Source organism: Thermobia domestica, chromosome 6, assembly GCF_964235325.1.
Source record: "Thermobia domestica chromosome 6, izTheDome1.hap1.1, whole genome shotgun sequence".
Lineage (NCBI taxonomy): Eukaryota > Metazoa > Arthropoda > Insecta > Zygentoma > Lepismatidae > Thermobia > Thermobia domestica.
In genome coordinates, this window is record NC_137459.1 from 64354053 (window position 1) to 64381533 (window position 27481).

Below are 27481 nucleotides of genomic sequence, written 5' to 3' on the forward strand. Positions count from 1 at the left end.
GCAACTGTAGGTTCAAAACTCACAACAGTGAAATGAAAAGTATAGTAGCTTATGCAAGTACAGTATTAATACACAATGATTAAATACACAAAGCGGAGCGTAATGTGCTTTTTTTTTCTTTCTTTTTGGTGGTCTCCCAACTCCCCCTATATAGCCACCCGATCCACCCACATCCAGCACATGTATTTTCATTCTTTTCACATGACATTTTAAATGTGCACCGAACAAATTTACAAACAACAACGATCTATTTTTCGTACGTACATGGTATCTTCATTGTGTGACAGTGTGACAGATATAATTAGGGGAAAAAAGAAATTATATTACAAGGTTTTCAACTGAGTATTGACCTGTGTGATTTTCTCATCTATAGACATAATCTCTTTCTTCTTTAGCGAAGCTGCTCCACGGACAGCTTTTGAATTTGTCAATAAAGTAAAGCAAGACTTCTGCTCTGCTTCCTTTTCTTTCTCTGCAGCAGCTGTACATTTTCACTTATCTCTTTCCTCTTGCTCTGCACTTAACTTTATCTTCCAACAATCCTTATGTTCTCCAGCTCTACCAAATAGCGCAAGGCATGATGCAGCATTTCTTTCATGGTGTTGATTGAAGTAAGGTCTTTATGGGAAATGTCATCATACACCAATCTCAAACCGACCAATGATTTCTCCTTCATATTTTCAACAAGCAGATCTTTATGCTGTAGTCTCGCTCGACAGCAGCCTGTCCATGAGGCAAAACCAGAAGCTTCTTTACGATTAACAACAAATCTTTAAATTCTTCCGAACCATCCAACAGTTTTGTGTAAAAACAATCCAGCCTCTCAGGGTCCAACATACAAATAAATATTAGAAAATTTACTACCTTTTAATGGCATCCTAATTTAAACAACTTAGGAAAACTTAAAATTTCTTTGGCATAGCATGGAATTGAGTTTTATTTAGATATGACCTTGTCACAAATAGCATTCATATGGAATTTTACTGAAGAGTAAGTACTGTTGTGAAAATAGACTGATTATGGAGGAGTGATACTGGTACAAAGCACAGTTTCTGGAGGATAGTGCTAGTGAAGACAGAATCCAAGAATTGGTTGAGAGACTAGTGGATGAAAGAAGAGTTCTCCCAGCCAACCACTTTGTTGGGAGAAAGAAAGCCCATCAACCACCCACACAAGCAGAATCATGACAAATTATTATTCAGCACTAAAACATTATGAAAAATCTGACATTCAGTATTTCTGTAAATTTCAAGGACTTTCCAGGATGCTTCCAGGACAAAATCAATTCAAGGACATTTCCAGGTTTTCCAGAATTTCCAGGACGAGTGGGAACCTTGGTTATTGTGTGGGCTAACAGACGGATGTAAGCCATCGTTCAAGAGTTATTGTCTCAGCTAACAGACGGATGCAAGCCATCGTTCAAGATTTATTGTGTAGGCTGACACAATAGCATCAAAATGTAAAAGGAAAAACAGAAATCTTATATTCCATATAATGAATTTGAAAGTCAAGTAAGCAAAAGAGTAAACTGTTAAAATAGCCAGGCTATCTACATTAAATCTGGCTAAAAATGAACAGAAAACAAAGATAAAACTACATTACATTACATTTAGCAGAATGTTGCTGTAGTTATTACTTAAGAGCATCAAATCTCATAAAATTATACTTGTTTAGTAGTTTAAGTAAATTTATATATTAAAATTTCATATTTCCAGTGTAGAGGATAGAATTTCATATATTGTGATTTGGGACTTTCAAGTGAATGTTATGCAAGCAGTCATCACTACTAATATCTTATCCAATATATTTCGTACAGAAACTTTAGAAAAAAAAAATCTATTGTTAGTAAGGCTTTCTAAACCCAAATAAATATTCCAAATATTCACAACTATAAGAGTAATAGTTAACCTGTACTTTAAAACATAATAATCTAATAAAACACTTTTGCAAAAAATCAGTTGTGTGCGTGTCAAAGTTGTAGTAATAATATTCCATACTGCAGATCCTAATTCCATTTAGTTGTTATAAACAGCTTGTATAAACACACATGTTCTCTTACTGAAAAACGTCTGTTTAAAATAGAACCTATTGTTCTTCTTGTTCCTCGAACAATAGGATTTATAGGGTAACAAAATTTTAATTATCTGTCAAATGTAATTTCGGATTTCTAATAATGTCTTGTAGAGAAAGCGGCAAGCTCCAGTATCGAATGTCACAAAACTGTAGTTTTTATGAGAACAGCTCTACGGAGTCACATGATACACAAGCCAAATCATAACATCGGTCAACAAATATTGAAATGAAATTTTTGAGTTTTATGTCCCACGGTTATGCCGGTTAGGCTAAAGGAGACGGTGATGATGAGAGATGAATGAAATGGTGGAATGAAGAAAGTGGGAGGAAACGGGAGAACTCCGAGGAAACCCACGCACACGGTGTTTGTCCACCACAAAGTTCACTTCGCAGGAGCAGGTTTTGAACCCGGGACCCCATGCACCAGAGGTGAATGCTCTACCACTGAGCCACCGCGGCCACAACATCGGTCACAAAAGCCACTGGACACACACTCAACTGGCCATAACAGCCACTTTTTTTTTTTTTTTTTTTTTTTTTCCAAAAGAGAAATCGGCCATACAAGACATTCACGTTCAGTCATAGCTGCCACATATATATACTTGCTATATATATAGGGAGTTACAAAAATTTCTCACAATATTTTGAGAACAGATCGTAGTCGGGTCAAGATATAACTGTGGAACTAGTACGCAAACTATCCATCTTTCAGAACCTCCGGTACTTGCACAATCATTTTTAGAGAGGCCGTTTAGGAGTACTTGATCACTCTCCACCTACCTCTCTAAAAATTGGTGTGCAAGTACTAGAGCATTCTTAAACATGGATATTTGGATAGTTCACATACCAGTTCCTCAGTTATGTCTTGACTCGACTACGATACGTCCCGTAGTAGTGGAACTATGAACTTTTAAATGTTCACTTGCTTCACGTTTCCATTTTCGGCACCCCATAACTACGAGACTATGCACTTCCGACAGCAGGTCCATATGAACTTTTCTTATTTTGATATGAGGAATCTTTTTCCAAAATAACGAGACAAATTTTTCTTACACCCTATATATACTAGGTTCACATGCTGAAAATCACATAAAAAACAAGAACTTTTTCCTTAAAAAAAAACTTCGCCATAAAAATATTATTTAACTTTAAATCTAGTGCCTACCTTCTCTCGTCTTCTTTGACCTGGTCAGAATCAACAACGTCTCTCTTGCGGCGAAGCTGAACGGAGCTATCTATTTCGTTGACATTAGCCATGGCACCTAAGCATTGCGAGAAATAACAGTTGTCAAACTGAAGCTTCAATACAGGCGAAAACATATTTTCTTCATGTAGGCAACTTTAAAAGAACTAACTTGACTACACAAACCTATGTAATCAATCCGTCTTGCGCTTTAAGCCTCGGCGGCAATACTACACAATTGCTCAATTTAATATTTCGCCTTTAAAATGTAACCAATTTTACTATTAATACACGAGAGATAAAGCTTGTTGTTGACAAAATGATTTCTGAATATATCCTTATCTATACTGTCGTTATCAAATAACAGAAATATACCTTCTTCACTCTGGTCACTCGCTTCCTCCAAGGAAGTATCCTCACTAAGCGTATTCAAGTTGCATCTGTGGTCAACACTCCTTTCATTATCCCCTGTTTGTTTTTTCTGTTCTTCGTTATCATCCTGAGAAAAGAGAAAATAAACCGTCAGTTTAATATCTTACAATTATGTACTTATAGTTAAAGAGGAAATAAATACTGAGTACATGCGAATAATGGTATATTAGTAAAGAGACGACACTTCAGAACTTACGAAAACATAATTTTGCTTTGTACTGTATGAATGTGAAGGTTGGTCGCCAACATAATAAATTCTAGCAGACTGTAAAAAAATCACGCACTAGAATTTTTAATTTCGTACGGTACATGTCAACTGTTGGCGAATGTTTTATGTCATTTAACGGTGAGATGTGTAACTTCTACTACTTTTCTTTCAATAGCAGAAATTGGGGTATGGATAGACCGTTATTCGTGAAAATGTTAACGGATTCACTTGATTAGCGAATTCGGTTGTGATAATCGCTGCAGCTGTCTACTGCAAAAAAACAATATTGAAAATTTCACTTTCGTTCAACAGTTACCGTGTGGACTAACGAATTGAAACAAGTCGCCACAACATGTTAAAAAGTAAATCGAATTGACTGATTGACGTCATGGACAAACTGGACCGAGATAATGCTCTAGCTATCTACTAAAAAAAAAAAGCTTTCATTCACGAGTTATCGTGTGGAGTAACGGATGTCTTCAAGTCACCGTTACCCGTTAAACTTTTAACGGATTGACTCCATTAACAAACTCAGTCGAGATAATCTAGATCAGTCTAGGCTATGAATTAAAAAGAAACAGAATTCAAAAATGTGTTTTCTTCATGAATTATCGTGTGAACTAACGGATGGATGTACGTTTCCCTTATCCGTTAAGATGTTAACGGATAGACTCCATTAACAAACTTGGCCGGAGTAATCGCTCTAGTAATCCACTATGAAAAAAAAATTAAAATGGCTTCCGTTTAAGTTATGGTGGGGAATAACGGACGGACGTACTAACATTACAGCATTATAAGTCCCACTTACGTTATCCTAATAAAGGAAACCGGCAACTACACTGCACTTCTTTGCTTTTACTTATTGAATTGAATCATCACAGGCGTTTTTGTCTCAGAGAAAACTCACCCAACTAGCACATTACCACTTGTGATTTTCTTAATGGAAAATAATTTGTGCCACATGATAATTTTCTTAATGGAACATTTATTTGTGAGATATGAGCAAAATTGTGTAAGTCGACATTGAGAAATTCGTAAGAGAAAAACTCCCTCCCTCTAGTAAACTACTTCTTCTGAGTCTTTATAATGAAAAATGATTTACACCATATTGTAAGGCTTGTTAATGAAACATTTATTTACGCAATAGGAATAAAATGTGGCTGAGACGAATTCGAGAAAAATAACTTTTTTTTAAAAAAAAAAAAAAAAATCATCCTTCAGGAAACTATCCTTATTTTCTGGGATAGGAACAAAATTAAAAAGTAGGTCTGGGGAATGACGCAAGAAATTTAAACTTAAAATTACGATACATTGAACGGTACGATTTCCAGGCGACTGTACACCACGACGAATAGACAGACAAGATATCGAAAGATCAGATTTTCGGTGTGTAGGGGTCACGAAACGTGTAAATCCATTGATATCTCGAATTTGATTTTTTTTTTTTTTTTTTTTTTACGGTCATTATACTTTCCTCTCTTCTATCGTCGCTCGAAAGTAAGAAATGGAGTCAAGGGTTTAACAAAACAAAGTTTTCAGGAAAGTATATGGTGCTAAAATTGCCATAGCCAAAGAAGCATTCAACAAACTAGCAGGCTTAAGAAAGTTGGTCAAGTGGTGTATATGAAGTATTGGACTGTACGGTATGGTTCAGAACCTTGGACATTACGGAAGTTATTGAAGAAATATTCAGAAAACTTCGAAATGTGGTTTTGGAGGAAGTTGGGCAAGATAAAATGGACAGAGAGAGTAACAAACGAAAATATTTTAAAAAGGGTAAAAGGAAGAGGACATTTTTAGCCAGTATTTCGTAGGAAGGCAAATTGGACTGGACATATCTTGTGAAGAAACTGTCTTCTTCATAACACTATAGAGGGAAAGATGGAAAGTATTCGAGGAGTAGGAAGAAGAACACAACTATTAGAAATACAGAAGAAAATATTGGGAGTTAAGAGGCCTCAATCCCGGCGAAATTAAAATACCGCTAATTTTACAGTAATTATGTGATATCTTCAAATAGATAAAAGATAATTGAAATGTGGAACAAGAGCGCACTAGAAAATATTATTTTGATTGAGGTACCGTTATCACAAGTCACCTAGTGGCTTTCCGTTTTTAGCCGTTTAGAAACGCGAAAATAAATGACGATTTTCAAAATGGCTCGAAATCGAAAGCAGATAAGTGAGTCGTGATAACGGTATCTCATGTAAAATGATATTGTCTAGGGCGCTCTTGTTCCACATTTCGATTATCTTTTATCTATTTGAAGATATGACATAATTACTGTAAAATTAGTGGTATTTTAATTTCGCCGGGATGAGGCATCTTAAGAGAGAAAGTTGAAGATCGAGAAACGTGGAAGAAACATTTCTAAAAGAAAGAAAAAAAAAGAACTCATTAGTCCCAGGATCTGCCAATAAGTAGAATACTTAATATTAATATTATTATTATTATTATTATTATTATTATTAATAATAATAATAATAATAATAATAATAATAATGATGATGATGATGATGATGTCTAGAGGACAGAGACCTTTAGGGAGACCAAGAGGAAGGTGCTAAAATAATATAATGCAGGTCTTAGAGAGGTGGGTAATAACAATCAAGAATGGATTGGATTACTACAGAGTTCCAATTGCACAGAACTTTTTGTCTCTGTGACGTTAAACCTTAGAGCTTCTTAAAACAAAGTTAATTAGAATTATGTTGAAGTGAAAGAAAATGGGAGAATCTATGGATATAATGCTGTCCACTGCAAATCCAAAGACTTGCGACAGAGCCTGAGTCACGTGCACTACATATAAGCATCTATCACTGAGCCACTGTGCATGAAATAATTTTATTTTAGACAAATAACGCTAATCACGTAGTTAAAAAAGAAGGAAATTGAAGACTATAATACAAACACTCAGCTGAGTAAATACAGCGATATCACAGGAAATAATTGTTTCAATGAATTTTATTTTATCATTTGTGAAGATGAATGACTTACCTCCTCTTGACCTACATTCATAACGGTCTTCCTTGAATGTTCAGTTCTGTGAAGATCTGTAAAATGAGATAAAAAAAAATAATAAAAATATTTTTATGATTTCGTTATTATATCTTATCTAATCTAAAAACAATTTCACAATACACAAAGCAATTATATCATATAAACTCTGTGACTGAGAAACAATATCACTCATTATCTGAACCAGTTAATACGCCAGAATGGTAAGTCAAATACTTACTTGCAGCACGTTTACATTATCCTTTTTATGAGCTTTCTTACGTTTATGGCCACATTTACAACGGGAAAATGTTTTCCTTGTACAAAATTCCGTTTTAAAATATCAAGATACAGTTTATTCTGCAAAAGCTTCCATTTCGAAAGTCCGATCCTTTTGTCATTTCTGACAAGTCAGAGATATTTATACTGGCGGTATATTATTTGAAGTATGTAAAAAAATATCTGTAATGAAGCTGTAACTACTTAGTTCTTCTATTTGTATTATATCTAATCTTAATTTCCAGTTTCCATTTACTTTTTTTCAACCACACGTCAAATGATGTGGCCACCCTAACCTTGTTCTATTGCCTTAGTGGTCTCCAGACAAGGCCCATAGTTTCCAGTAGAATTTGACCCACCGTTCTGCGTTTGATGCTCTCCCACCGGGAATCGAACCTGGGACCTCCTGCACCGAAAGTACGAGCTATCGCTACTAAACTAGGGAACAAATTTTTTCGTAAAATAATATTCAATGTTGATGCAATACGAAGTATATTTTCTTAGAGGCTTCCCAGTCATCCCCATTGTTTGGGTTGGAATCGATCAAGGATAAAGGGGAGTAAATCCAATTCTAACTTGTGAGTTTCTGGGTTTGGGATTGCGTTCTTGCTTTGCAATCGAGAGGCCGGCCATCCTGACTGAGTGTTTTCTAGAGTTTTTCCTCAGTTCTACCAGACAAATGTCGGAATGTCAGAATCGTACCTTTAAACATAGGCCACGGTTGACTTCCGCTACCTTTCCCAGTGTTCATTCTAGCGTAAATAGGGCTTTTTTTATCTTGTATCTGGAACTTCATTAAATAATTATATACACACAATGTGGTAATACTACTTTGCATCGTAATTATCGTAAAAATTATTCAATTTTGATGATATACGACGTATTCTTTCTTTGAGGCTTCTCAATCATCCCCATGCTTGTTGAAATCATTCAAGAATAAGAAAGGCACGATGGATCAATGGTAGACTACTCACCTCTGGTGCGAAAAGTTCTTGGTTCCATCCCAGACCAATGTCAATTTGTGGTAAACAACATTCGATCCGTAGGTTTTCTCGAAGTTCACTCATTTCTTCCCCTATTCTCATCTCCCCCAATTATTTTACAATCAGTCAGTCACCTTCACATTAATCACCCATCTCCTTTAGAATAAAGGGCAGAAACGTGGGACGTTAAACTAAAAATTTCACTTCACATTTTTCACTTTCGTTCAAGTTTTTTCTTTTATTGCTTTTTTTAAAGAAAATATTTGATTCCGTTGGTCCTCTTTGAAGTTTAAGAATGACCCCTATTGGATGAAATTAAAATCGGCCAAGCAAAAAATGCTGATTAAAAAAAAACTTAAAAAAGTAATCTAGCTATATTATAAAAATGAAAGTAACTAAGTTTGAGAGTTATTACCCATAATAGTAATCTATACCGACAATCTGAAAAAAAATGCTAAATTCCTAAGAATTAATTACGTTAATGAGTAAGGAAATACTTACTTGCAGGAGCAGATTCCTGTCGAAAAATTTTAAAATTTCGTCTGACAGGCGTTTGACCAGGTACAGGCACCGGAGGAGCTGGTCGATGAGGAACTCTATCTGAGCCCTGCCTGTGAAAAGCCTGTCTATTCGTTGAGCGTTGGTTCTGATTTGTAGACAAAACGATAGGTGGTTTAGGAACAGGTGGAGCCGATCTTCGTGGGTACAACGGTCTCTTTACCTCTTCTGCAGAAACAATATCGGCTAAAGAAAAGAATAATTATCAGTTCATGCACAATTCAAAGTAGTGAACAGCATTACAAGTACAAACACTAAATGTTGCTTTCTTGGTTTTAGCGTTCCTTTTAAGTATTGATGCTATGTGAAACGTAGGATCCGAACCACATGGAACTACTGAGAATCGATTCCGGATCTCTTACACCAACGACAGAAACACTAACTTTATCAGGGGAAATTCATAAAATTGTTAAGGTATTGCCGACTAACAGTTCACGATGCAGTTTGACAACGTAATATTTTAAGCAAATTAGACGTCTGTACCATGCGGTTAGCGTTCTGGGTTCATAGTCAGAAGGCTTGAGATCAAACATCGTGTGTGAGAGCTCCTTCGTGGCTAAGTGGTTAGCGTACGCGTCTTTGGCGTGGGAGACCCGGGTTCGATTCCCGGCGGGAGCTCATGTCGTTCGGATTCCACATTAATCAGTAGGTCCACGTCTCATATAGCCTCGCTGCTGAAAGGGATGCTAAACTAAAATCAACTCAACTCATCCTGTGTGAGGTTTTCCCAAATTTACACCAATTCCATCAGGCAAATTCTGAGATGCTACCTTTACAGATATAGGCCCAGACAACGTTCTTCCATGTTTGCATTGTTATGGTTTCCAGTGTAATATTACATGTATTTGGAAAACTATCAATAAGTAAATAAATAAATACTAATATTCCTATTTAATAATAATAATAAATGATCAGGTCTATAGGGTTTGCAGATGAAATGGCGCTTGTTGCAGAATCTTAAGAGAAAATCAATAAGATGTTAGAGAACTTGGGGAAGGACTGTGAAGAATAGAGATGAAAATAAATGTTAGGAAGACAAATCCATGGTGATTGGAACGAAGGGGTCGGTGTCAAATACAGAAGCAGGAGGGGAGAAAATAGAAGAGTGACTAGTTTTCGATACTTGGGTAGTATTATTAGTAATGATATGAAATGTGAGCGTGAAATAAAAGCAAGGATAGGAATGGCGAAAGAAGCCTTTAGGAGAAAGAAAATACTATTTTGTAGGTCCTTGAATAAAGAGTTGCGAAAAAGACTTATAAAATGCTTTGTCGAGCTGAAAAAAAGGAAAGGGTGTTAGAAATGGTGGGGGAAAAACAATTTTAAATATTATTACGAAGAGGAAGAGAAGCTGGTGTATCATGAAGGACGTTTTAGAGGGTATGGTGGCACGAAAGAGAGGGAGGGGGCGAAGGAGACTACAATAAATGTACGATATCAAAACAGAAAAATCGTACGTGAAGACGAAGAGGTTAGCGGAAGACTGTGTAGCATAGAAGCTTCTCAGTTGCTGCAATTGCCCTACCAATAATGGCAGAATACCAATGATGATGATGGCTATTCCTATAAGGATTAGAGTATCGAAAAATGTGATATCTTTAGTATAAACATGTTACATGTAAGAAAAAAATATTATTCGGTCTACCACTCAATTCTAGATACATTTAAATTCTTTAATAATTTACAAATAATAATAATAATAATAATAATAATAATAATAATAATAATAATAATAATAATAATAATAATAATAATAATAATAATAATAATAATAATAAAATAAAAGTATATTAATAGCTATGTGAAGGTCACCATGGCTCATCTATAGTAGGAAATGCCAGAGTTTTGTTTTCAATACAATTACATAATATTTACCAATCATATTCGGAAACGATAATTTCAAGCTTTTAGAAAGTTTTTGCTTCTGAGTTTCCAAATACAGAGCCGAGAAAAGGACTTATAAAGTGAACCGTACAGGGCAGCTATACAAAGACTACAGAAAATTATCTGGAGGAAAAAAGAAAGTTAGGGAAATGGAGAAAGACATAATTAGAGATACTTATAAAGATGTAGTTACAATCTTTTGTTCTTTGTTGAAGACATGGTGTACTAACGACGTGATTCAATGAATAGCAGAAATAAAAAGATAGGAAGAATATGGCAACTATAATCTGCGCAACTAACAACAATTAACTCTTACAACAAGATAAACAAATTAGCAAGAGATCGGTGCAAAGAAACCTACAAGTTCAAAGGCAATGATGAAATAATGTTAAGACGATAAAAAGTGTATTGTATGTTCGTATGCGAAATTCTTGGCATGGAAGTAATGAGTAAAGGATTACTTACCATCATATGTTGTATCATACGCAGGGATATTGCTATATCTGTTTTGAACGTCAGTATCATCTCCACATTCATTGCATGTGTTTTCAAGTTCCACCGGATGGCGCAATGTAACAGTTTCATCATTTTCGTCACTTTCTTCATCCCAATCTTCTGGAGGAGGAGGGGGAGGAGAACTGGGTGGCGATGGCCTACTATATGGTTTCACAGATTTATTTTCCGTCCTTACAACAGTTGACACATTCTTAGTACTTTCTGAACCTGTAAACTGTTTCGAGGGTGTAGATGGAGAATGAGAAACACTGTTACTCGATTCGAAACACGAGTCTGTCCTCACCGCTTGCTTAGTCACCTTCGACACTTTGCTATACAGACCCAAATCAAGATTATCTAAATTTTTGGAAATTAAATTATCCAAACTCTTGTCCTCCTCTTGCTTTGAAGAATTTTGAATGACTCTAAAATCACTAGCTTCAAATCGTTTTTTACTTTGTTCAATAGAACTGACACTAAAATTGATATCATTCTTTAACATTTTTGTATTGTCTGACTCGGAAGAAATGCCCGATCGTGCTGCTGTAATATTTGTATATGTGTTATCCACACCTTGTTGGAGTATCAAAGCATCTGTAGCCAACGATCTACGATCGCCAACATTATTATTTAATTCACTCTCTAGTGACAGGCCGGTTAAATAATTTCGAGGACAAAGACCAGTTTGACCTAGTCGATTGGTGATTTCACACCAGTCTTTATTGGCATTTCTTACGATTCGCACTACTTCTCCTTCCTTCACACTTAAATCACCGTTCATTTGAGCATCAAAATTGTAAAGAACTTTCGCAAAAGAATTTGGCACTAAATTTTCAGATCTGTTATCTATCACAGCACTTGATAAACTATCAATATCACAAGAGAAATTAATGTCTAATTCATCTTTACTTCTCACTTGGCCCCCACAGTCTACAACAACATTTACATAGCTTGCTGGGAAAATTCCTTTTCTACCATCAATTTCACCTTCAATCCAGTCTTTATCAATATGGCGAATAAGATTCACAATAACACCTTCATGAAAACTCAGCTCATTCGCGAACTGAGCATAAAATGGATATAATGTGATACCATATGGAGTAACACCAATGTCATCAGATGTTTGAAGTAAATCATCTTGTTGTTTCACGTAGGAATAATTCTGATTATTGTAACTAGTAATATTGTTATCATTACCGGAAAACATGGTTGGGAGATTTTGTTTGAAATAGTCGTCATCTAAGAAAGACAGATCATCTGATATTTTGTAATTTGACGTAGATTTCTTCTCCTCTTCCGGCGAGAATGTAATCAACGACTGACCACTTCGAGTTGACTGACTAGAGGACACGGGGTATTTTGTGTCATCAAATAAAGGATCCAAGTTATATGGCGAGCACACTGATGTCTCCGTACTAGGTGTGGTCAAAGGTGGACTAAATCCAGTTCCTATATCCAAGGCTGCAGTTTCTTCTGTACTACCTTCAATGACTGTAACATAGGCAGATGGAAAAATACCGCTTCTCTCTTGACAATATCCCCTATAAAAAAAAAAAAAAAAAAAAAAAAAAATGAATGATTTCTATTTACAAATATGACAAACAGTCCACATAAAATCATTTAAGAGTAGCAAATCTGTTTTCACGCGAAGAGAACAAAAAGTAATTACACGCTGGACCTTTACAAAGCCAATATAGCAAATTTTTCTTGTATTCACCACAGAAGAGAGAAAAGAGAGGTGGTTTAATTTCATATTGCTACTACTTGTCATAGTTGAGTTTTGTACGTGAAGTGTGCAGTGATAGCTAAATACTTGTCTGCTTTCTATTCTTCTAAATTGGTAAATGAATTTTAAAAAATATAGAGTTATACTATTGGAGACAATTTCACTTCGAAAGTTATAACGAAATACTTTAGTTTGTATAATATTTACCTGTACCATGGGCAAAAAGTGCTCATAAATATGTAATATACTTAGTAGAATGTTCATTTTAAATTAACAGAAAAGAAGAATGTTTTTAATATATGTAAGAGATTATTATGGGATAGTTGTGACTATGTACATGTTATGTGTTGATCTAGTCAAGTGAATTTATGTATTTCACGGTTTTAAAAAGAGAATATTTAAGACATATCAAGCAATAAAGGTGAGACTAATGATCTTTAAAATATCTGAGTTGATTCTTGCATAAAGGAAAGTAATTATCGCTTCGTAACTTATATTTTAAAAGACGGACCAGGTTGACGACGCTTTTCTATAGTGTCGTTATAAAAATTTGGTTTACCAAACCCGGGACTTTTGAAAATTCAGTTCCCGAAGAAGGAAAGTAGGGCTGAATTTACTTTGATATTACCATTTATGAATACGAACTTAACCGTATTACGAAGCGGTAAGATCATCATAAGAAAAATGGATAGCGAAAGGGTGCAGCAAGAATCAAACGCTAGTAATCAAGGTGAAATTAGTGCAACACCAAGTTTGTCATCTGAGGATCGACTCTTGTTAGCTGTGCAGCGACAAATTATGCAAATGACGACCGAGATAAAACAAACCATGGAACAGAAGCTCAATGAATCTAACACAAACATGGAACAGAAGTTCTATGAAGCTAACAAGACCATGGAACAGAAGTTAGACGAATCTAACCAAACCATGGAACAGAAGTTCTATGAAGCTAGCAAGACCATGGAACAGAAGTTCTACGAAGCTAACAAGACCATGGAACAGAAGTTAAACGAATCTAACCAGACCATGGAACAGAAGATAGAACTGAAATTCAACGAAGCTAGCAAGCAGTATGAAGAATTAAGCAGACGGATAGAACGGATAGAACTGAAATCAGACGATACGAAACAAACAATCGTCCAGGTGATGAACGATATATCCTCGCAGTTTGAAGAGAAGTTAAAAGGGATAGCCGATGAGTGTCAAGAAAAGCACGATCATCAAAATCATGAAATCTGCGCTGTAAAAAAGGATTTAACGTTAATAGAATCTTCCGTTAAACAGCAAAAGATCCAGTTGGCTACTATGCAGGAAGAAATTAAAACGTTACAGGCTAGAGACAACATTTATCGCAATAATCTGAGCAGTGATCGCTTCGAGTTTCCCCAATCACCGGATATAAATACGCCTTCGCCAGAATCTGAGGAGGATATTATATTAGAGGAAAATTGTCCGAAGATCACTGATGAACGAAATATGGATGGTATCATGACACAACACGCCACGGACCGGAACAATCACATCACAAGAACAAGGAGTGAGAAAAGAAAGGTAAAGTTAAGTGTCAAGATGAGCGAAATCAAAGCCATGAGTAAATTTAGTGGTAAGTGCAATGAAAATGCTAGTTCTTTCTTAGAGAAATTCCAAGACGAATGCAATATAATGTCTATCGACCGATCACAATACATGAAATTAATACCCCATGTATTACTCCCACCTTGTTCCTTATGGTTTAAGGCAATACGTGATCACATTAGTACATATGAGGAATTTAAAGCGGCATTGATCGCGAATTACGAAAATGACTTTTTGCTGGCAAACAGAGATGCCACCCTTAGAAATCAACATTTCAATCCTCGATTGCACAAATCAATTGTAGAGTTTGTTGTAAATGTCTATAACGAATTAAAGGTTGTTAATCCCTTGCAATCGGAATCAAGAATAATTGCATCGATTCGCAATTTGCTTCCATTTAAATTACAGCAGATCTTATTTTCCACACAGTGCATGAGTTTCAGTCATTTATTAATGCTTGTACAATGCTACGAAACTCAATACCATGCTATAAATCTAACACAATCAGGAATGGGTAAAAATAAGAATAATTCAGATCATTTGGTCCCTGTTCGGAATTTGAATATCCGAAGTGTGAATAATACTGAACCGAACCTAAGACGAGTATATTCTAGCACTCAAAATGAACAAAATAGACAAGGTTATGTAGGGAATCCGCCTAACCTAATCAACCGAAGTAGACACAAAAATAATAGAAATACATGTCGAAATCCTAGAGATGCTACCAATCCTATGTATAGACATAATCATTGTTCACGAGATGGTACTTCATATCAAAATTCAAATCACGATGAAAGACATGTACAACCTAATGTAGAACATAATCACGATTGTGCGGTACAGTGCACTTTATTAGATTCATATGCCAGTGCGAATGTAACATGATTACCGTTAACGAAATTAGGTTAAACCCATGTTGGTTATAGATTCTTGTGAATTTTCGTTTTAAAGTTTGTGTTAATATTAATAATGAAAACGATTGTTATAAGTATTTAAAATGCTCAAATAAATAAGAATGAAAAATAATAATAATAATGAAAAATGTGTTTATATAATAACAAAAGGGTGTCTTTTGTTTCTGTAAAATAAATTTCTTTACTTCTATTTGATTATTCAAACGTAGGTTATGTTTAATTTTTATTCTCTCTTATTAATGTGAAGAATCATAATTCAATTTATAATTAGTTAAAGGCAAAGATTATTTATATTAGATTGATTTGTGTTTAATTATCAAAGATTATGTTAAGAATAAGATCCATTCTATAAAATCAATTATTCAATGACTACCTTGAGTGAAATTCTTCTTTATTTATGACATCTTAGTGCTACTATGTATACATTAAAATTGCAACATCTAACTTATTTGTTATACAATGCGCCCGAAAAGAACAAATATTATTTTGTCATATCACCGTTTGTAATGATGATCGAAACTATTAATCTTCATAATTTGTAGTTCACCCTCGTTAATTATATTTATAAGCGACGATGTTTTTAATGATAAAGAATAAATAATAATGTAATAAAAGAGAAATATTAATGAAATCAAAGATTTATTGTAAATGTATTTATGTGAATGATAATAAATAATATTTTATATATATGAGGGTTAACCAAAATGTAATGGAGATATATACGAGGTGTGATCAAAATATAAAGAACATATGTAATGTACGGACATTAATGTAATCAGACCAGTGGTTCTTGAATATAAAAGCCAAGCCTGCTCATGACTTTTATATTCAGTCCCTTTATCGGGCGACATTTTCTATAACGAAATACTTTAGTTTGTATAATATTTACCTGTACCATGGGCAAAAAGTGCTCATAAATATGTAATATACTTAGTAGAATGTTCATTTTAAATTAACAGAAAAGAAGAATGTTTTTAATATATGTAAGAGATTATTATGGGATAGTTGTGACTATGTACATGTTATGTGTTGATCTAGTCAAGTGAATTTATGTATTTCACGGTTTTAAAAAGAGAATATTTAAGACATATCAAGCAATAAAGGTGAGACTAATGATCTTTAAAATATCTGAGTTGATTCTTGCATAAAGGAAAGTAATTATCGCTTCGTAACTTATATTTTAAAAGACGGACCAGGTTGACGACGCTTTTCTATAGTGTCGTTATAAAGTGAAGCTGAGAATTCAGCAGATAAAGTGATAGTCAACTCTGATTCATTACGTAACTTAGTTTCTTAGGAACAACAGTTTTTATAAGTTTACACAGTGCAATTCTCAGGAAATTTAATTAGTAAATTTCAGTGTTTGGGTAGATTTGGAAGTTCAATGCTTTTGACAAAAGTTATAAATCTTTGGAAGAAAGTGGAAAATTAAAAATATGTAAAATCTAGTAACTTTGTTTAGACTCTTTATAGGCACTGTGGCCCGAACGAAGATGTCAACAGGTAACTATAGGCATTGAAATTATTCAGCATATAATTACGCTCCAAATATATATATATATATATAAATCTTATGAATCAAATAATACTAACAATGACAATTCCAACACCTTATCACAGAAACTTGAGGGTCTTCTTCAAGAAATTGGGACAATATTTAACAAGAAGTGAAAAATGTCTTCCATTAATTATTTCTTTTACAAAAACAATAAACTAGACAAATTATACAATCAAATATAATAAACTACAACAACAATTATATATATATATATATATATATATATATATATATAAAACAGAAACAAACTAGTAATTTCGCAAGTACAAGAACAGAATATGAAGTTAACACAAGAAAAATACTATTACTTTATAAAGATTTTCCATTATAATAGTAATTATGCTACATTTAACTATTTCGTAATTAGATGGTTTAAACTATTTCCTAATGCACACATATTAATCACTGACTTTGATTTTGTGGATAAGGAAGTATGGGGTCTGAATGGTTGAATGACGATCATGGGAAATGGACTAAGCAAGGCTAGTATAATTAATATCCTTTACCCGTTTGTTTTCATTCAGGTGCCAAACAGAAGTACTGTAATTAAGTAGACCATAATGCCCGCTCTAAAATTAACAAGTTCTGCTACGTGGGTCGTTCAATATATGTTTCTCTAAGCTGAAAAAAAAGTGAACTATACATACATATATAGATGGATCCTTCTTCAACTCTCCGCATAATCCCCATTTCGATTCAGGCATTTGCCTCATATTTGCACCAATATGTCCAATCCCTTTGCAAAATTTCAGGACTCTGGCTATTTAGCACTCTTGTCACATTTAGCTTCACTTTTAATCTGTTTTGAAACATTCACCTTGCAATGTAAATTTTAACACCAGAAAAAACATGGAAGTAACTCGGGCTAAACTGAGGCTGTATAGAGAGTGGGACAGCCGTTCCCACTCTAATTCTTTAATTTTCAGTCACGTTTGCATGCTGAGTGCGGGTAGGCATTATCATAAAGAAGAGACCAGGTAGTTTATGTTAAATTGCGTTTGCCTGAAGAAGAGTTCAGGTTCGACATAACCGACCTGGTGTCCTGCCAACTGATGATAATAAAGTGAAGCTAAATGTGAGGAGAGTGCTAAATAGCCAGAGCCGTGAAAGTTTGCAAAGGGATTGGACATATTGGTGCAAATATGAGGCAAATGCCTGAATCGAAATGGGGATTATGTGGCGAAGTGAGGAAGGACCCACCTACACACGTATGTATAGTTTACAAACGTACCTTAAAAAAGATTTTTTACAGCTTACGGAAACTTATATATTGAACGACTAACATGTAATTTTTAACCGATTTGGAAACACGGAGGGGGTTCTCAATTCAATCCGTTTATATATACGTTGTGGGTATATTCACACATAACTTGCACATAGATGCACCGATTTTGATTATTTTTGTTTACGGCCATTCCATGCAAAAGTAAACCTTGTAGTGAAATTTTCATGTTGTTGGTATTTAACTGAAAATATGCCTTAAATTAGCGAAGAATGTGCAACATTGAGTGAAAAAAAAATAAACGCAATTAAAATTTGTTTTGTCCAATTTTGGCAGTTTGAATTTACTGAACTGCCTGTGCATTGCCGGGAAATATTTCAGGCGTTTGTTTGGCAACACTTATTTATCCATGTTACTGACTTTGAGAAAGAAACGCTTGGAGGGAAAAAGTCATTATCTGTTGTGTGTATGATGCAGTGTTCGGCAGTGGATTATCACTTCTGATTCTCCTAGAAATAGCTCAGCACTTAAAAGTGTTTCGGATGTCCCGTCCGTAAGAAAAAAGGTAAAAAAGTTCTTTTTATGTTCTGTAGAAAAATAATAACGTTCTGAAAACACATATGTAAAGGAAGAAATGTCATTTCAATTTAATTTCAAAGTGTGATCAACCAGTGATTCATATTTAACAAATAAACGAATTAAGAAAATGTGTCCCGTCCGTAAGATGTACTCAATACAGTTACTATTTGTTGTCATCACTGAAAGAGGGGCTACAATCCTCAGCAATGAAACTATACAAAAGGTTCAAGATTTCTACAACCGTGACGACATAAGTAGGCAAGCTCCTGGAAAGCGCGATTTCAAGAGCGTTAAAACTGATATTGGAAAAATTAAAAAAAAAAACAAAAGAGACACCTTTTAATGACAGTAAAAGAAACATTTGCTTTGTTTCGTACAGAGTATCGTGAAATTAAAGTAAAAAAAAAAGTAGTTCTACGAATTTCACTCAAGAGAATGGTGTGGGAAAGGGTTAAATCTCGACAGATAGATGTTTCTACAGCAAGGGAATTTTTCAAATGCTGCACTGAGATTTGTACGCCCGACGGAATTTAGTTATTCTTCGTTGGTGAAGAAATTGTGAGTGAACACAGGGATATTCTCGAGAAAAGGTGGACCCGCGTTTGTTGTATCCCGCAAGTTCAGTCTTAACATTATTTTCGCCCTGTTGATGAGCGTCAGATTGAAACCGAAAGAACTGTTCAATCTGAGACAAGTTGTTACGAAGTGTGGAAGCACGCTGAGCTAGAATCTTCAGATTTAGATCCAAGTGAAGAGATTGAAGTTCGTCCGAAAGGAACGCGAGTGAAATTCAGTGATATTTACTCGGATTCCGGATAATAATGTGATAACCCCCAATAAGTAAAGCAGAGTGACATTAAAAGTAGCCAAATTGGTTAAAGTGTTCGAAGAAATTACGCACACACACAAACAATTGTTGTCACTTAAGGTGGTGTTGAGAAGAATGATGTTATTGAATTTTTGTACGTGATTCCGAGTTTGCTAAATATTTTAAAATGTAAATTCAACTGTTTACATCCAAGTGAAAAAAATCTGTGAAGTTACAAGTCTCATCCAATCTCATTGTCTTAATATCGTAGGCCAGACAAAATATTTGTAGTTTTCTAGTAATATTGCAAATTTAAAAGAGTAATATGCTATGTACTTGTTACATGTAGTTGTGTTAATTTTTAAAAGAGTTCAAGTGCATAATTCCTTTCTGTTTCTCGAATCTGTAAACAGTATGTCTAGTTTTAGTTCTTTTGTGGGTAATAACTAAGTTCAGACAGTAAAGATGTGTTCCAAGAAGTCCTTTTTAGCAATTATTTTTTTGTCCCGTCCGTAAGATAATTCTTGGTCCCGTCCGTAAGATTACTAACTCTTTTTTTATTGAGTGAAATATAAATTTTCTCAGATGAAACGTGGGCTACGTGTAGGTAAATAGTTTAAACCCAACAGAAAAAAAGAATAAGCTTGCTAAAATTTTGCAATTCGCAGGAAATGACGCTCAAGTTGACGTCTACAACAACATGTGTCCAAAAAATGTCCCGTCCGTAAGTTTAGTTACTGATCATCATAAAGACGGTAAAATCGATTTCTGTTATTAAAAAATAAGGCTAGATAAAAAGAGCCCAGCTACCAATCTTAAGATATATAAACAATCCTGTATATTTTTTAGAATTTTGTTTTTTTGTTACAATCGTGAGCCAAAATGTCCCGTCCGTAAGAATGGAATGGCCGTTTATTTGTTTGAGACAGTATACCTGCCCACAGGTCTCATATAAAATTCTTCAAGATCTGACGGTAATCTTGGGAGCTAGGTCATGAAACACTTCAACAGATGGTGTGTTGAAGTTATTTAAGACTTTTGTTATATTAAAAAAAAAAAAAAAAAAAAAAAAAAAAGTTTCAATGGAGATTAGTAATCTACAAGTAATTAATAGATGTGACCACACTCCCTACGTTTTTGTCTCCTCTTCTGGAGTTTACAGACTTTGGAATACTACTGTGATATAATATCAATAGTAAACTCAAGCATGATATACTTTTTGTTTCTTTCATGGAAGTTTCACTATTTATATGTTCCAAAAAGCAAAACTTGCAACGACATCTTGTATTTTCAGTGTAATTTTAAATATCTTTTCTTATATTTCTGGGCAATGTATGATTTTAAAATATGCACTAACCAGTTAGATGAAGAAGAAGAAAATACGAAAAAGGAAAGAGAATCAAAATTGATTCTAATATGATGATTTGTGATGAGTTTTTGTCTTTACGTTGTCATAGCAACGTTTTGTAAATAAACGATATAATTCAGGAACCATCATAAAAAAGGGATGTGCGCATAATTATAAAGATGTATGTAATTCAATAAGTGTGTGCCACAATAAAAGCCAGGAAAGCTAAACGCAGCATAAACTGTTTTAAGTGATTTTAGTAGTTTAATCTAGCTATAATTATGATTGAGGACCTGTAAACTACTTCTTTCTTCATCTTTCGTATTTTCTTCTCTCGCCTTTTGCCAAACTCAGATCTACAGTTGTGTTTCCACGAAACAGAAACTTCAGTTCACAGTATATAGGAGTTTGGGTAGATGTTCCGGTTACATAGATGTCATAGTCTAGGACACAGTTATCACTTACTCTTACTGACCGATTAAAATTACTTTGAAATGCTCCAACACAAATTGGTTTACAGAAAATACATGGTAAGTCCAATTGTTTATCACAAAACCGGTTATACGTAATAGTTTATGGAGAATACAGAGAACTACAATTAAATCATTATGGTTCGATTTCCAATATTGCACAATCCTAATAATAAACGAAAAAAGAAATCTCAGTATGTGTGCCATACTAAAATCCTAATAGTAAACAGTCCTGCTAACAGATGTCGCTAGTTGCGCTATAGCTTGAGTGTATAACGAATTCCTTGAATAACTGCATAAATATATTATGGAGTTTGGGGTGGCTGGTTGGATAACTGACATAATAAATAAAGTTGTAAAATATAAACAATTAGAACATTTAGTTAACCACGATTTTAACATACCGCACAGCGGCCCAAAGGCTTAGACGCAACAACAGCTAGTAGCTTCAACCCTCGCACAGCCAAGCTAAAAATCATGACATAAACAATGAAGTGGGGGACCTAAGTGACTCCATTAGAAATTCTATTATATTTTGTTCTTATTGCCTTTTTTCTTTATACAACTCCTGTTACAGTGTCTATATATCTATTTTGACTTGATAACATACTGGTAAGATATACAAGCAACTCCAAACATTACTTTCATAACAAAGTTTTAGTAACACATTTTTTGTGTTCCTATCTATACTGTATGTCTCACTACATTTTTCGCAATTTATCCCTTTTTCATTCAGATTTTATGCACAGTTGTTACACTTCACAACTCTTAGAGTCTTTCTGTGCCTCTCACATATCCGTCGCTTAGAGATTTCGCATTTAACCTTTGACTTTGTATCCTGCTTTTTGTCGCACTTGAAACACCTTCCGCGTTTCACTTCCTTCTGTGTTTTTGGTTTTAGTTTCATCATCAGACACGCATTTTAAAAGTGTTTCAATAAAAGGCATTATCAAAACCTACGGAAAGGCATTTCGGTATATATATATATATATTGTGGCAAGACTCGTTTTTCGAGTTAATAATTTTGTATATTTTCAATTTTATTTTTAATGTTTACGTTACATGAATCGTATATTAAGGTTAAGGTGATTGAATGTTATGTATGAGATATAATGCAAGCTGCACAATGTTATTATTCCAGAGTCAGCATAATGTTGTAAATAGAATGTTAATAAAATGTCTTCGTCGAGAGTCTGGCAATGCAGGAAGGTAATGCAGACAATGCGTCTATTCTCGCATTAGCCAGATTCTGTGCATTGTACAAAGAGAATCTGTAAGATTTCACAAATTTCACGAAATCACGGATATGCGGAAATTGCTTAGAATCGAGAAATCAGAGTGTGTCGAGAGTTGCAGTTTTTGAGTCTTGACACATGGAAGGAATTTGTTTTCCATGTGAAAAGGGTCACACGTGCCGACAAGCAGCCGATAAGCAGACGACAAGCAGACGACAGAAGTGGGACCAAGCTCAACAAAACCAGAGGATGAGAGAGGTTCAGGATCAGTCCTGAGAGTGAAGATGGAGTCTTACATCGAGTCTTAGATGGAGTCTTAGAGCGAGTCTTGGATCGAGTCTTGGAGAGCAAGTTTGGAAGATCAGTGGAGATCAGTCAGGAGCAGTTGAATTCAGTCCAAGTTTAAATCTTGGAGAACTTAGTTAAAATCGCCAGACAGTCAGATGACAGCCAAAGGAAAGTCATCGTAATCTACATAATTCGTATCACTTAGAACGTCTAGTCCAGATAAGCAATTGAGAGGAGTCCATACCTCAATGCTCGTCCTCATCGTCCAGTAATCTGGAGTATCATCATAGAGGAGCTAGGTTCGACACCAGGTCATCGTTGGAGCAACACCAGAATCTTCAGGTATGTGTTACACCTACTCAGGGCTCAAAGGCTCAATACTCGACCATTGTAATACTCGTCTGGCAAATGTTCCTAATATCCGTTATTAAAAGCATCACGAAATCTTACAGTCAAATCTTACTTATGAGAAATATAGTGATATCAATTTAATGAAGTTAACGTTTTCTTATTTGTATTTATCCCCATTTGGTAAACCTCTCGCATATGAATATTAGATCTATCCCACTCATTCTAGATGGTGAGTGGAAGGCATCCAGTTACACTCAAAATTGCATCCCCAAACTAGGCACTGAGTGGCTGGGTTGTCATGGTGGAGATGCTGGGTATCGATCCCAGTACCTCTCGCAGATGCGTTGGGTTAATTCCCAGTTAAAGGGTTTAGTGAATATAAATTTAATTCCCTCCCATCCCGCCCATTAATGGTGAAGTATGTTACAGTACATAACATTAAGTTTTAGTGATTTACAATCCCTCCCATCCCGCCCATTCGTTCTAACAATGTTAAGAAAGATAAAAATGTACCAATTAATTGTTGAACAGTAACGCAAGAATAATAACAAGTGATACCTAGTGTTATTTACAAAAGTTCTGAAGGTTAGGATGGGTAACAGCATGAACAAACGCGAGTACATGATTGTGCGGTACTCAGTTCGAGTCTTCATGAAAATAATTTTAAGTTTAAAGTGTTAATATTTACATTTTTAGTATAGTTGATTTCATTACATATATATATATTTTAGTTTAAGGTTAGGAATAATAATATCACACATGGTTATAGGATTTAAAGGTTATAGTGGAATTATTATCAAACAAATATTATTTAAAGGAAAAATAGAACGTAAGAATTGTCAGAACGAAACAAGCATCGCTGTAGCCGATGTGAGTGAGAGAATCGCACGGACCACTGAGAGCGTGAAAGCCGAATGGTTCCGAGTAGCGACGAAGCTGAGCGAAGCATTTCGCAGCAGATACACTGAGTCAAGGACACGAATACAGCGGCGAGCGCTGGGATGTAGAATAGTGGAATGAGAATGTGTCATTCCTGTCATAACAATAAAGAGTATTAGTGTAATATTAAGAGTACTATTAAGTTGTAGAAATATGCTTTCTTTAAGCATGAATCATAGAGAACATTACCCGGTAATGAGAGACGACAGGAAACCGGTCTCAATATTTACCAAATCTAAATATTACAGTTTAGATCTAGGGGTTCTTAAACATTTTACAGAGTACAGTCCAACGTACAACGAAACAAAAGAACAGGAATTTCGAGGGAACGTATTAGGATACGCCTATAAGAACTATTATTTAATTGAGTTCACGCAGAAAAACTTTGATATGGAGGAATTAGTGGATTTAGAATTTTTACGCCATTACTTATCCATTTTGTCAGGAATTTCCGAGACAAATACTCTCATTAGAAATGCTGTGTTTTTCGCAGTTAAGGAGGATAAAATTAAGTATAAGATATATGCGTTATTTTCGAATGGTGCGAGCCAGGATGTTGTGAATAAATGGCTAGACAGGTTTAGACGTACCTACAATTGTACTCAAGCTATTAAGGTAGCAGATTTTGTATCTACCTTAGGTCAGTTACATAAACAAGCTAAGTTTATTGTTGCAAGCGATAAATCCTTGCTGGATTTAGCCGCTTTTGCGAGTTTATTCAAAGAGAGAACACCGTGGTTGGTGAATAAATATTATTAAGAGTGGATTATTGTAAATAGAATTAGTATTATTAGTATTTAGAGGATTATATATATGTTAGAGTATTACTGCATGTTGAATAGGATTATTAATTAGTGATTAGGAATATTACTAGAATATATAGAAGAATATGTAGGTCATAAGAATATTTAGTGATTAAAGTGAATAGAAATCTGACTATCAATTTGTTTTAATGAATTATGTCTTTAAGGCATATAGTTTTTTAGTGACGTAATAAATAGATTAAAAGTAGGAAAGACTATGGAGAAAAGAGAAAAAAAGAAGAAAATGAAAATATGAATGATTTTGTCATAAGTATTGTTTTAGGAAATTAGATGTAAGAAAAGGCAAGAATGAAAAAAAAAAAACAAGAATTGAATGATGCAATTGAAATAGATATAAGCTAGACATGTAAGTTAAAATTAAGAAATCCTGAAAATTAGGCGAAACCTTTCATTAGGGGAAACTCTAATCAGGAAGGAAATCCCATTCTCTTCGAGTTGAATTGGGCGATTACCAAACTTCGATGAGAATATTTCATTTATCAAGCCACATAAGTCTTCCGTGATTGTTGAAAAGAGACACAGGTGTTGACTCGTACATCACGCGCAAAGCAGTGCAAATTTTTTTTGGTGGAGAGATCCTTCATTTTTAGCCAGTCCCTTAGTGTAAATTAAAATTAAGCTAGTGATAAATTAGTGAGTAATTAATTCGGTATCCTAGAGAATAATTAGGATAGTCAGAATAGTAATAGATGTTAGGAGTGCATCTAAAATAGTAAAAGCAGAATATAGTGATATTCTGGTATTTATAATGTAAGAATTTGTCTAGTTCAATCATTTCATTTGTATTAGTTGGAAGGAAAGAGGAAAAGAGTTGGTTTCTAGGAATGTGAGTAGTGAGAAGAAGGAAATTTTAGTAGAAGATAGATTCTAGAAAAGTAGACAATTAAAGACGATAGACGTAAAGAAATCAGCGAGCATAGATACATAACGTAGACTTAAATAATAATAAATGTGAATATGGAGAAGAGTGCATCTAAATAATAAATAATAAATAATATATAATAAATATAATAAATAATAAATAAAGAATAATGAATAAATAAGAATAAGAGAGTAGTAATAAATAGTGAATTTATAGAGAATATAGCATGCATCGTCGAATATATAGTTCTAGAAGAAGAAATATATATGCATATGTGAAGCGCTAGAGTACTCAAAGAATAAGTAGATGAATATGATATAGATGAATAAAGCGCAAGAGTATAGAAATAAGAGAAATATTATCGGGGACAATCAGATGTTGTTTTCCTGCACAGAGTAGCCCTGAAAAGTTATAGTACGTTTTCGAGTTGGACATATGAAGCAGTTATTATACTCCGAGGAATTCCTTCTCACAGTTATAGACCCTGTCGGCATTATTTAAATAATTTAATAAGTTAATATTTTAATATAGTAATAAGTATAGAGAGTAATAATTTAATAAATGAATAGAGGAATAATAATATAATAATTAATAATGAAATGAATTTTGACCTAATGATATTGTTGTGGGAATGGCCACCCAGGACGACGTAATTAGGCAAATAAATAAATAAATAATATAATGAATACGAAGTCTATTGTTATAAATCTTGTGAAATAAATAAATAGTTACGTCTACAATTTCGAAAAAAAAACGTCACGAAAGTCTTGTTGAATTTGAGTATGGAGAAGAATCAAGTTTTTGAAAATTTTAAAAGCAGTCAGATTTTTATAAAAACATGTAGATAGTTAATAATAAAGGTGTTAGCTGTAGCCAAATTCTGATTGGGATGAGACGGCTAGTCAGGCAGCCGTTTTTAACAACCAAAGCCTCCAGGATTTTAAGGAAATGTGAAATCCATCATTTTTCCTGAATCTCAATCAACTTTTGTATACAGTTATCAAGTGTTAGGAGTCATAATAATAATAATTGCAGGTTAAGTATAGGTAAATATACATAGTGTTTAAATATATATATATATATTCGCGTGTTTAAATATGTAAATTTTGTACTTACCCATATAGAATATTAATCCAGTGTGTAGTCCATTATGTAATCCTTTGTTTATGTCCATGAAGTAATTTATATCCACTTAATTATATATCACTTAATACCGGTAATATTTTATCACTTTTTAATATTTTATCACATTTTAATATTTGGATAATAAAAGGAAAAGCCAGATTGTGTATAGCAAGACTAAGTAGTAGCATGAACTTTGAGTATCGGTAACACTAGTGTAGTGCATGAAATCCCGCACGAAATCCCGCAAGTACATGTCACGGATTGGAACAATTTTGGTATATCCAATAAACATTCGACACGGGTAGAAAAACTTCGACACGTCGTGTGATGTAGTTGTGCTATAAAAACACAATATTTTAAGAGAAATAACGAAATATTTGGTAGTGCATATTAACATCCAGTGTTATCCGTACAAGAGTGACGCGCAAACAGAGTTACTGGAGCGGAAATAATCTTAACCTTGGTCGAAAAATGATGAAACAGCAGTTACAAGTTGGAACTTGAGCAGCGTAGCAAACGTCCTGCAGCAAGATTTTATTTCCCTCAACTTTAAAATATCTGTGTT

General features: G+C 34.3%; 1 protein-coding gene across 1 annotated transcript in view; it reads right to left on the reverse strand.

Moving 5' to 3' along the window:
• LOC145688041 (dynamin-binding protein-like) overlaps positions 1-27481 on the reverse strand; it is a 108874-nt gene that overhangs the window by 52918 nt on the left and 28475 nt on the right. Inside the window, exons 6-10 of the mRNA XM_081761739.1 lie at positions 11063-12633; positions 8657-8899; positions 6894-6949; positions 3632-3755; positions 3239-3335 (exon numbers count right to left, since the gene is read on the reverse strand). Coding sequence (XP_081617865.1) covers positions 3239-3335; positions 3632-3755; positions 6894-6949; positions 8657-8899; positions 11063-12633 — 2091 coding nt within the window. The remainder of the gene's footprint in view (positions 1-3238; positions 3336-3631; positions 3756-6893; positions 6950-8656; positions 8900-11062; positions 12634-27481) is intronic.